The sequence below is a fragment of the Sinocyclocheilus grahami genome, unplaced genomic scaffold, assembly GCF_001515645.1.
Source record: "Sinocyclocheilus grahami isolate Dianchi unplaced genomic scaffold, SAMN03320097.WGS_v1.1 scaffold271.1, whole genome shotgun sequence".
NCBI classification, from domain to species: domain Eukaryota; kingdom Metazoa; phylum Chordata; class Actinopteri; order Cypriniformes; family Cyprinidae; genus Sinocyclocheilus; species Sinocyclocheilus grahami.
In genome coordinates, this window is record NW_015505450.1 from 237,612 (window position 1) to 250,878 (window position 13,267).

Here is a 13,267-nt window from a genome sequence, read left to right on the forward strand (position 1 = left end):
ACACACAGACACACACACACAGACACACACACACACACAGTAACTCACTCACAGTCTCACACACACTCGCCCACTCATTGTCAGACACTCAGACACACACACACACACTGTCAGTCTCTCTCTCTCTCACACACACACACATCACAAACACACTCTCGCTCTCACACACACACACATCACAAACACACTCTCGCTCTCACACACACACACATCACAAACACACTCTCGCTCTCACACACACACACATCACAAACACACTCTCGCTCTCACACACACACACACTCTCACTCTCTCACACACACACACACACACTCACACACACTCACTCACTGTCACAGACACACACAGTAACTCACTCACAGTCTCACACACACTCACTCACTCATTGTCAGACACTCAGACACACACACACACACACACACACACACACACACACACACCTCTAACGCAGCACAGGGAATGGATAAACAGCGACTTTCAGAAACAGATGCTAGAAAAACCTTGCATCATGATCACATCTGTAGAAAGATGTATTAAAAATAGCCCTCATAATTATTACAAATTATGGCTTATCCAAAGGGTTTGATTTGGTATCAGAGGATATAAAACACGTACCAACCCAGATATTCACGCAACGCCATTGATTCGGGCCACTTTCTCACAATCAACAGAGGAAAATCAATTAAGAGAAGAGCAAAGTTAAGATAAATCACACAAAGTACTTTTAGCCAGATGAATTAAACAAAAGGAATAAGTAGCGGATAAAAATACTCACAGAGAATGATAAAAGTTAGATTACGTCTACAGATGGAAATGTACAAACTTTGGACTTGTGATACATAAATTACAGCTAAAAGAGTTGAACTGGATTAGGACGCCAGAATTAAAAGGTGACCAAATAAAATCAAGCAAAAGTCGATACGAGACTGCTAAATTAGTGAACGACCCTCGGTTTACATGAATAGAGGCGTCAAATCTAACGTTTCTGCTGGCAGACGCTGACAGAGCTCTGACGGATCACGGGTCCGCGACAGAAACCAAACCGATCCTCATCCTCCGAAACCCCAGCCTGACGGGCCTCGTCTGCTTCTGCTGCACCTGCAGGACCAAACACACACGGCACGTCACCGGCGCACAGGAACTGGAAATACCACGGGAATGAGAGCGATACACATGCACATTCTTAAGAAAGAAGTTAAAACCTTAAGATAAAGTCTAAGAAGTTCAGAAGAATTTTCCTCTCAAGAAGTGCCGTTCTTGAAATATCTCAACTATTTTCTAAAGGAGGAGGAAGGGACAGGCTTTAGTGATGTTATGTGCTGAAGATGAAGTCCTGTTCGCTTCACAGCAGTAATAGTAATATGCAACGTCTTTATGGCTAGAGTTATGCTGTAATGCTCAATATTAAAATGATCTTTACGAACAATCTTTTCAGGAATTCAAAATCAAAGTTCTGTCTTTAGAACAATCTTAAGAAAAAGAGATGAGAACATTATCAGTATTTCTGGGAATGCAAAATATTTGTAACTTTATTCTCGAGTTCGAGAATGAGAACATATCGGTTCAGCAGGATTTCATTCGTCAGAATCCCACAGCAGAAGCACGAAGAACGGACTATAATAACAACAACAGGTAAGAACTGTTATGATTCTGAGTGCTGTTCAGAAAGCACATGTGAGAGCAAACGGGCAGCTGGAGCAGAAGTGTTTCTGAGAGCATGTGTTTGTGCTGAACGAGTGCTAGAAACACCAGAACACCTTCACAAAGCAACCAGAGCTGAACACGAGCGCCAACCAGATGCCTTGTCTACTAATGGAGACTACTATGCATGCTGGCTTTAAATATGGGCCAGATGTATCTGAGAGACTGCAGTCGTCCCGTCAGAGCAGCCGCAGGTTCCTTTAAGAGCTTCAGAAGAACCTCTGGACATCATTCAGCACGTTCAGATTTCAGAAACAAAACGCAATACAAATTTACAATTGGTCAAATAATAGAACATTTGTACCATTTGTTTTCATTGAATAAAACGCTTGATTAACTGATGTATTTCCATGGTCTTTCAAAGACTCGTTCAGCAGTAAACGAGAGGAAGGCTCTGAAGAGGCTCGTGTTCAGATCATGTGATGGAGACTCACCTGAGACGATCAGCAGGAGTAGGTTCTGACAGCAGCTGAATCCAGACGCTGAACACTCACACCTCCTGCAGCGCCACAGCACACGCATTAGTCACACACGCACACACACGCACACACGAACGCATGCACACTCTCTCACACACACACTCTTGCACACACGAACGCATGCACACTCTCTCACACACACACTCTCTCGCACACACACACACACACACACACACACACACTCTCTCTCTCTCACACACACACACACACACACTGATAACAGCCAATCACTCGTACCATCCAGCTGTGATTTCTTGGTCAGCAGGGCGGCGGAGGACGCGTCTCCAGCGCTAACTCTGAAGCTAGCAGGCAGTGTGTCGGCGGAGCTCACACTCATTCCGCGCACGTCTTTGGGCCGGAACTTCTTCCTCCAGGATGGCGCGCGGCGGAAGTTCTTGTCATCATCCTGTGGAGAAACGGCTGTGATGTGAAGTGCTCAGATATGATACACAGACTGACGAGCGGACTGAACTCACCTCCTCTAGTCTCCTCTCCGTTCCTGCGGCTAACAGACGGCTGTACTCGTGCTCCAGTACCGCCCTCGACTGCGGACACATAGCACTGACATTTACTGAAGTGTGACATCTGCATCTCTGCACAAAACAACATACTGACCACAACACGTCAACAGGACTTTCTACTGTGCCGCACACATCAGCCATCAGAGCACAACACTCTCACGCTCATGAATGAGTTGCTTAAGGAATAAAATGACCCAACGCTGACTGTTCTGCCTGTTGATCTTTACACAGCTAGTAACCTATAGTGTGACATGTAGTCCTATTTAGAGCACGGAAGATGCGGATTTGATAATCTGGACAAGTCTGCATCAGGCCGATCCAATCCAATGCTTCTTTGAAAACATGGATTACCTGTTTATAGACTGCAGGGTTATTGCAGATATATGGGTTATATATCTGCAAAACAATATTATTGTGTGCTGTTCTGACATGTGCTTATTCTGAGTGCGTGAAGCGTGTGAACTGAAAATCCTGTCAAACAGCGCCTGATTACTGGACACGTCTGATTGCACTAATACTGTCAAAAACACACAAGCGTTACATATAAACACAGCTGATTATGTCTTAAAGCTGCACTGAGTGATTTTTGCCAAACGATGTTGATATCTGAAAGCACCAAAACAAACTCGCCCAGACCCCAACAGGACCTCGCCCCTATTTTGATAACTCCGCCCACACCTGCGTATACAACCCTGCCAGCGACGATGGTGGGTCTGCTGATTGGCTGCGAGTGTGTTTCGGGACTCGGTCCGACACTGTGGTCAAAAGCGTTATTCAAGAATCACTTAGTGCACCTTTAAGTGAAAGTAAAGAGTTGAGAGAGAAACAGATGTGTGCAGCTCCTAACGTGACAGCAGACTAATAGCACTAAACATGCTGCCGCTTGTCATTAAAGGGAGAGTTCAGCCAAAAATTACACATCACTCATTATTTACTCACTCTCATGTTGTCCCAAACCTGTATTCATTTCTTTCTGGTGCAGAACACAAAAGAAGATATTCCGAAGAACGTGGATAACCCAACAGTTGCTGATCTCCACTGACTTTGATAGTAAGAAAAACCACTGTGGAAGTCACTGAAGACCAGCAGCTGTTCGTTCCCACACTCTTCAAAACTACTTATGCTCCACAGAAGAAAGAAACTCACTCAGGTTTAAAACAGCTTGAGATTGAGAGTGAGTAAAGTGTTTTATTTTATTATTTAGTGCTTTTATTATTTATTTTGATATTTGTTCATTCAGTTTCTTGAGTGCTACTGCTAGATACACCTACTGTACCTGAAAAATAAAGCTCGTTTTATTTGTATATTTGTAATGTGTATCTGTCATTATTTTATCTTTGTTATTAAAAAATTTAAGCACAAAGATTTTTATCTTCGACTATTTTGGCCTAAATGTCTGTTTATATTTTGTTACCTTGTAAGGCTTTGTTTTTAAAACAGGGAAATTAGTTTGGCTGTGCTGCTCAGACAAAAATAGTAAAACCGACATGACAGAATCGTGATTTGATATTTTTGCCACATCGCCCACCCCATCCGGATCCAGATTAAATGTTTTACATAGTATGCCGTTATGTGCGTGCGTCTCACCTGAGTGCACTGTGTAGGGATCTGCAGCAGCAGCGCCAAGGCGTTGTGGTCGAAGGACTCGTCTAAAGCGAGGAGCGATCCGTGAACGCCGCTCTCCAGAAGATTCCCAGCATACTCCTTCAGCCCGATGGCCTGGACCCAGCTGAGCACGCGCTCGTTCGTCCACACCAGCACATCTGCAGCGGCAGCAGCGTCAGCACACACTCACACACACAGCACAGAGACGCAGACCAACACGCTCACCTTTGACCTCCACCTGGGACTCGTCACGCCTCCGCTCCAGCTCTTTCCTGTCGTAGTTCAGTCGTCTCAAACACATCACGCCACACTGAAAACTGTTCCTGCAGAGCGAGAGAGCACCAGCAGCAGGGTTCAGCAGCCAAACAACACTGCTCTTCTAGTCAGAGAAACTGATTATCTTTGCAACAACACACACACACAAACACTCACACACACTCACTCACTCACTCAAGATACACAAACACTCACACACACACACACACATACGCATGCACACACACAGACACATGCACACTCTCTCACTCGCACACACACACACGCGCACACATGCACACACATATTCAGACATGCACACACAAACACACGCACGCACACACACACACACACATACGCATGCACACACACAGACACATGCACACTCTCTCACTCGCACACACACACACGCGCACACATGCACACACATATTCAGACATGCACACACAAACACACGCACGCACACACACACACACACACACACCACAGAAACCACTCTCTCCCATGAAGCACTGCAGAGGTTGTAATGAGTCGGTTTCCTGATATTCACAAACTATTTTTATGCAGTTAAAACATGGTGTTTAATATAACTGCACTGCTGATTTGGATTCGGTTATAATGTAGTTACACACATTAAAAATGACCATAAGATGGAATTGACTTTTCGGTTAACTTCAGCTCTCAAACACCGGTAAACTCTGCAATGTCACTGATCTGACCTTCATCCGCCCAGAATTCATAATCTGTTCAATTTGCCGTTGAGTGACGGGCGTTACTGTAAACAGCGATTGGCTCATCGCAGACGTCTCACGTTAACACCTCCACACCGGCAATCCTAGCCTTGTTCTCTCATAATATCGAAATGGTTATTAACCTCCCATCCCGGGAAAACTGCCAGAAGTGATTTAGCTGCATTTCAGGTTCTGTTCACACCTGATCTCTGTGTTCTGGACGAGGTGTGAATGTGTGAAAGTACTCGATGTACATTAGGTACACACCTTGTACCTACAAAATAAACAGGCTGGCTGTTCAGTTCAGGGCTTAAACTCAATTTAAAATAGTAATCGATGGGGAAAGTACTTCTGGAGGCCAGACAGTGGGAAACCAGGCGGTGTTTTGGTGCTCAGGACTGACCTGTGGAAGCTGTCCACCATTTTGAGCTGACTGCGCAGGTCTTTTTTGGTCAGATGATCCAGCATACGAGCGTCCACCAGCGACTCCATGAAGTAGCTGCGGTACTGAGGCAGACCGAGGCTCGGCAGCCAGTCGTTACCGATCCACTCGTGGTTCATGTCACCATACGCCAGAGTCTGAGTGTGAACACACACACATTCAGTCAGAACACGACTCACCTAAAAACATAACACTATACAACAACAACAACTCCATACACTCAGATTGATCATAACCACATTAGGTTAGAGAATCATCCTCCTGTCTTGAGATAAAACCATCATCAGTGTGATCCAGAAACACATGGATTTCAAAGATAAAGACCAGCAGATGTTGCCTAACATGATGAAGAACTGCACATCCAGGTCACATCTCAGACTCAAAAACAACTGGATTTCCTGCTAAACATCTGAACGGGCTGCATTTGCCCAAAACTAAATACTTCTGAGTTGTTTTGGTCTGATGGTGAAGTGAAACGTGACCTGAACGAGTTTCACGATTCATGTCCTCCAACACAGATAAAAGAGAAAGACTGAGGTTCAAACCTGGGCCCAGCTGCCCTCCTCATCCTCCTGGTGTTAGCAGGTTAGCATGTGGAGCAGAGGTGAGTCAGTAGTGGAACAGAAACATAACGTGACACAGTTAATCATCAGCGCTGCATGCAGGCGATCACAGCGAGCAGCGAAGCACAAACACGCATTAGCATTAGCGTGACGCTGACAGTGACTGACCGTGAGTGGCGTGGCGGCCAAACTCTCCATCTCCTCGTGTGTGAGCCAGACATTTCCAGAAGACTACAGAAATCCGTGAGTGAGGAAAGACGGAGTGAAAGAAGACATTAGGAGAGCAGAAGAGTCTGTTATTGAGCTGCGGGAACATTAGTAAAGCGATCACAAACATCCCATCAGGGGTTAATGTGTGAGGCGTGCGAGAGAACAGACACGTACTACGGTAAAAACCAACCGGAGCAGCAGAAGCGTGGTAAAGTTTACCAATATCAGTTTCAGGCCAGAAACCTGAGGATTTCACAACGAGACGCCTGAACTAATGAATCAAATAACCCTCAGATGATCTGGCAAAAAATTTGATTTAAAACGTGATAAAAAAATTCCAAGTTTGTTGTGGTTGTTTATAGGGCTGCAAATTTGGCCAAAATGTTGTTATGTATCAATATGGCTATAAATTATAGTAATAATGATGCTATTAATAATTATTATTACTACTACTACTACTAAATAAAACTACACCAATTACTGCACAGAAACAAAATAAGAAATATTTCACTGTAAAATAGCAACAAAAAAAAAAGTACTAGTGTAAAATTATAATACTAATATTTATTGCGGTCTTAATTTAATTTTCATCAAACTTTAGTTTTGATGGAAAACTGCTGGAAGCCTTTGAATCTTCTCTTTTGTTGATAAACGTTTGTGAAGATGGTTGGCTCATGATGAGTTCCCAAATGCATGTGAAAGCGACTCAGACTCAGAGCAGATGCATGATTTACGGTGAACCGAGTCGCTCTGAAACACTACATCACAGCCTTTAGGATCCGATCATCGCTGAGTGATGCCATGATGTGGATTGATCACGCAGCTCTACACACTCTGCTTCAGTTTCTATTAGACTGATCTGAGAGCAAAACCTCCAGGAACCGAGCGCTGATATATTAGAGGGTTCTTTAATGGATCGTGTGTTTCCTACCGTTCTGGAGGTAGGTGGCGCTGACGGGCTGGTGAGAGACATGATCTCCTGAATGGCGAGGCGTAGTTTGAGGCGGTGAAGAGGGTTGCTGATGCCGATCTCGCGCTGGATCTCGGTGTCAGACAGGGCAGACATGATGGCTCCGCTCTTCACATTAGCACGGCACGCCGCTACATACCACGCAGGCATCCCGACCCACAGCTGAGAGAACACAACAACAACAACACGGGCCAATGAGAACCTCGAGACTGACGGCATTACAAACACTTGAGCTTTCACTTCCTCCTCATCAGCCTCTCCCTGTGCCACATTCCACTGAAACTGCAACTGTGTTCCCACAGGAACAGCACAAGCTTTACCACGTTTACTCTTATCGCTAGTTCTTCTGCTGTTTACCCATAAACAGTCTCAGGCCAGAAACCTGAGTATTTCACCAAAATGTTCTGATCCCTTATCAATATAGCTTTAAAATTATAGTAGTAATAATAATATGAATAAAAATAAACATCATTATTATTATTACAACTAAATAAAACATACAAATTACTACACAGAAACAAAATATTACTAATATTCAAAATATTTCACTGTAAAATAAGAAAATTTCGTATTTATGAAAATAAATTATTTTACATTACGAGTTTGAAAATATAACACTAATATTGAGAAGCCTTAAGGGCTTAAATAAAGTCTGCAGGAAGCCCCTAAAGCTTCTCTTTCATTGATAAACGTTTCTGATCACACGTTTGTGAAGATGTTTGGTTCATGCTGTGTTCTCAAAATCATGTTAAAGCGACTCGAGCTCAGAGCAGTTCATGTGAAGCATTTACTGTGAACCGAGTCGCTCCGAAACGCTCAATCAATGATTTCAGTTTTAGTTCGAGTAACTGTGCAGCCCTACACTCGACATTAAAGGGATAGTTCACCAAAAATGAAAGTTCTGTCATGAATTACTCGCCCTCATGTCGCTCCAAACCCGTAAGACCTTCGCTCATCTTCAGAACACAAATGAAGATATGTGAGCCGTGCTGGCAACACCAGTCAGAAAGTGACGGGATCATTTTGAGCTACAGGCAAAAAAAAAAAAATAGTGAAACATTTTAGTCAAATTTGAGGTTTTCACAAAAATGAGTTCATTAAGCCCTCGTCTAGCGATCCCAATGCTCCAAATAATAATGAAACATCTAAAATGATCTTTATTTGTACGTTTTCTGAAAGGAGTACCTTTTCTTCGTTCGCTCCTCACGCTGACTGTCATCCGAAGCGTGTGATCCCGATAAACATACACACATACACAGTATTCACGCAAACATAATCGGTTGTCTTAAGTGAACGTTAGGGGAAAAACATCTGATGTGTAACATTATATTAGATCCGTGCATTACAGTGGGTCTGCCTCATTAATGCTAATCTAACAATAAAAGAACCACTCGCTGCTCTTGATTGAACTGCTTTTGTAGTTTTAATACTCAAGTTTATTTGTAATAAACACAGTAAAGGAATTTTTACATTTGATTATTTAGTTTTTCTTGAATGCTTTTAGATGTAAAATGAAAAAGGTAATGCATTATTTGTTTCTTTCTTATATTTGTTCTACTGCTTTTTTTTTGCATCTGTTCTTATAATAACAAAGATCAAATAAAAAAAAAATGATTCCAACAAATCATACATCATTCTGAAGATCTTTTAATCTGAATGTGAAAATTAAAATAACTCATTTTTGAAAAATTGCTCATTGTGACTAATTTTGCCAGCACAGGACATCGTTGAAATAGTCCATGTGACATCAGTGGCTTAACCGAAATGCTATGAAGCAACGAGAATACTTTTGGTGTGCAAAGAAAACTAAAATAACGACTTTATTCAACAATTTCTTCTCTTCCGTGTCAGTTCTGTTGCTGTCTCTGCAGGGTCAGAGAGCTCTGGGATTTCATCAGAAATATCTACATTTGTGTTCTGAAGATGAGCGAAGGTCTTACGGGTTTGGAGCGACATGAGGGCGAGTAATTAATGACAGAACTTTCATTTTTGGGTGAACTATCCCTTTAACCTACTTCAGTTTCTAGGAGCGTGAAGCTTGTTTTCTAGACTGATCTGAGAAGAAAACCTCCATGTGTTGATGTCTGGCAGGTTCCACCTGTGATAACGTTGCAGGATATATTCGAGAGTTATTTAACGGGTGTTTCCTACCGTTCTGGAGGTAGGTGGCGCTGACGGGCTGGTGAGAGACATGATCTCCTGAATGGCGAGGCGTAGTTTGAGGCGGTGAAGAGGGTTGCTGATGCCGATCTCGCGCTGGATCTCGGTGTCAGACAGAGCAGACATGATGGCTCCGCTCTTCACATTAGCACGGCAGGCCGCTACATACCACGCAGGCATCCCGACCCACAGCTGAGAGAACACAACAACAACAACACGGGCCAATGAGAACCTCAAGCCTTACAGTATCAGGGCAAACTGCCACGCTTGTGCTTCCACTTACTCGTGATCAAACCCTCCCTGTGCCACACACAAATGAAACTGCAACTGCCTTCTCGTTAGGAACTACCAGAAGTCACATACATGAGGAAATACCACAGTCATGCTGATTCACAGCTGTAATGGAAACACTGATCTGCTACTGCGACTGGATGATGCAGCACAGATGTGAAGCTCAGCTGTACTGTAGATGTGTCTGTACCTCAAGCCACACCACCACCGTGGGACCGTCCCAATGAGCGAAGGGCAGACCCTGCCGACAGGCTTCCTCCAGCAACTCATGTCTGAAAACACAAACAAGACATCATGAGCACGCATGCATGTGCAAAGAGCACGCTTTATGGTACAAACATGTCAGAATGATAATATGCACATGAGAGCAGAACCCAGATGGAGTCACACAGACAGAGAATGAGAGATGCGTGCAGAGGGGAAACAGCAGCTGGGTTAGCAAGAGAAAGTGTCCAGACCTCTTCACTTCCACCATCAAATCAGTGCAATACCTCGCCTGAACAACCTGGGATTCAGTGTCTTCATCACATGCGAAACGATGCATCTTTACTGATAAAAGGGGGAGCAAGTTAGATTTATTTTCCTATTTTTGAGAGAACTATCACTTTCGGTCATGATAGACGGTGAATCTTGAACCTATGCTTGCACACGCTGGGGCAAATATTCCTCACAGACACACTTTCTTCATTCTTCTCTAAACAAGATGTTAGGAAACATGTTTTCATCATGCCAAAACGCAGAGAAAGCAGCAGGACACCTTTCGAAGGCGAAGTTTCAAATGCACCCAAAACACCAAATCACATTCTCATGTTCGTTCTTTTTGCATAATATCAGGTTATGCAGCTACTGAAGCATTAAGAGGAAAGGAGAATGCAGATAAACATGCATCACGTCATGCCGAAGAATGAAGAGAAGCATTTGGTCCTGAACGAGGCTCTGAGACCCATAATGCACTTCAGCAGAGGCCGGTCCCGACAGCTAGTGTTCTTCCTCGAGCAGATCATCAACCATGTCCCGTCTCCTTTTCACTGGATACAACTAAACCTGGATCATTTCACATGCATTCTGCATTTTTCCATGTGAAAGAAGCATCAGTTTCTGGTCACCTGTGCCATTTCCGACCAGTTGAAATGTCAGTGCATCCCTGCTTTTAACCACAAACTCTCACAACTGCTTCTAGAAGATACGCTCATCTTTCTAACACATGACAGTTTCACGTTCCCTTCTGTGCTCACAGCTAACGCTCTTCACCGACTCCTCTGCAGCGCTGATCACTAAATACATCCATGCATCAATCTAGGAATTAACCAACAGTTCTGACACCACTGGTTATCAACTGCTCATCTGAAGCGTTAGACGAGCAGATGCAGCGGGTGAAATCGAGTCTGTAAAGGTCAGATGTTAGTAGAGCTGAAGTGCATCACAGCAAGCATGAGACGTGCAGGTGCTTTCATCACGCTTTACCGCTCCAACATCACCGAGACGGTCTGTGGTCACTTACCCTGACTTTGGGCTATGAGTGAGGCGTGGGAAGAGTGTGTGAGGAGAGAGGAGGGAACACAAGCAGAATGAGCCACTGAGACATGAATCATGACACATCATCTTCTGCTGGGAGACTGACCACACGTTTAACAACAAACAACAAAACTAAAACAGACGGGAAAGCATCGTCATTACTCATGACAGTCAGTGAAGACGAACTGAACTCGAGATCAACTGACCGGACTCATTTCTACTTCTCGTTTCAAACGCTACTGATGCGTCACTCACTTCTTCTGCAGCTTTCGGTTCTTCTCTGCAGGGCCGCCCATCTTCCCGAGCGTCATGGCGTCCTGTGCACCTCCTCCATCAGGCGAACCTGCCAGCGCTGATCCACACAAACACACCATCACATCAGCTTGTTCTCTCGAGTGTTTGGCTTGCAGTGGAGGAACAGTAGTATCATGTATACTGTCTGAATCTCTTCTTAACACTAGCTGTAAACTATTAAACTACTATATATAATGCTGAATATGATGTATGATAATAACAGTGGGAAACTGTAACCCCAAATATCTGTTGTATCGGTGACCGAGTGCATGTATCTCACAAAGTATTTTCAGCTAAGCAGAATCATGAATATTTCTATATCTCTGCGCATTAGTCCAAACCCAAGATCATTCAAGTTCAACCTTGATGTTGTAATACCAATTATGTCATTTTATGAATAGTGCTTGGTAACACTTTACAATAAGGCTCCATTTGTTAACATCAGTTAACTATATTAGTTAACATAACTAAGATTGAAAATCCTTCTAAAGCGCTTCTCAATCTTAATGTTATAACTTCAACATTTACTAACACATCGTAAAATACAAAAGTTGTATCTGTTAATGTTTACTGGACCTTAGCTAACACGAACTAACAATAAACAGTTGTACTTGACAAAAATAAAAAAATAAAGTAACAAATGTTTTCCTCATTGTTAGTTAAAGAGATGAGATGAAATTCTGTCATTATTTACTCACCCTCAGGTTATTCCAAACCTGTATGAGTTTGTTTTTTCTGTTGAACACGGAAGATATTTTGAAGAACGTTGGTACCCAAACAGCTGATTCTCCCCACTGACTCTCACAGTATGGAAAAAAATACAATGGAAGTCAACGGAGACCATCAACTTTTGTGTTCAACAGAAGATATAAACTTTTACAGGGTTGAGTAAATGATGACAGGATTAAAATTTTTGGGTGAACTATCCCTTTAATGCATTAACCAACATTAACTAGTGGGACCTTATTAAAGTGTTTTGCTTCTTTATGCTGTTTATCAAATCCCATTTTAAATTTCCCATTCCCAAATCCCATTTTAAATCCCTTTTTAATTTTGTCTTTGTTCACAGTATTATGAGAGTATTGTATCGTGAGTTCAGTATTGTGTATCGACCCGTATCGTTCATTCTCATTACTGCGATATTTGACATTTAAATGAGGCAGTTAAACTCATCGTCTCATTGCAGTGATGAGAACATGGGGCTGAATGTAACGATGCAAGAACATAATAGTGTGAAAATAGGCTTTGGAGCATTGAACCCTGATGAGGTGTGGATGATGGCACACCTGGCCCAGGAGACTCTTTCCCCAGCGGACTGGGTCGAGCCTTTTCTTTCTTTGCGAACAGTCGGCCGATGGAGGACTTGATGCTCTTCTTCTTGGCTCCTTTATTGAGTGAGTCCTGACTGCTGTTGCTGCTGCTGGGATTACTGCCCGCTCCGTCCTGCAGCCCGGCGCTGGACACACACACACACACACAGACAGAGACACACACACACACACAGAGACACACACAGAGACACACAGACAC

General features: G+C 43.3%; 1 protein-coding gene across 1 annotated transcript in view; it reads right to left on the reverse strand.

The window, feature by feature from the left end:
• Positions 1–377: 377 nt before the first annotated feature.
• ppfia1 (PTPRF interacting protein alpha 1) overlaps positions 378–13,267 on the reverse strand; it is a 28,805-nt gene continuing 15,915 nt past the window's right edge. Inside the window, exons 18-28 of the mRNA XM_016291465.1 lie at positions 13,024–13,246; positions 11,699–11,795; positions 10,119–10,200; positions 9,629–9,829; positions 5,696–5,871; positions 4,532–4,629; positions 4,289–4,464; positions 2,657–2,725; positions 2,418–2,586; positions 2,136–2,200; positions 378–1,098 (exon numbers count right to left, since the gene is read on the reverse strand). Of these exons, the coding sequence (XP_016146951.1) occupies positions 2,145–2,200; positions 2,418–2,586; positions 2,657–2,725; positions 4,289–4,464; positions 4,532–4,629; positions 5,696–5,871; positions 9,629–9,829; positions 10,119–10,200; positions 11,699–11,795; positions 13,024–13,246 (1,347 nt within the window). The 3' untranslated portion in view covers positions 378–1,098; positions 2,136–2,144. The remainder of the gene's footprint in view (positions 1,099–2,135; positions 2,201–2,417; positions 2,587–2,656; positions 2,726–4,288; positions 4,465–4,531; positions 4,630–5,695; positions 5,872–9,628; positions 9,830–10,118; positions 10,201–11,698; positions 11,796–13,023; positions 13,247–13,267) is intronic.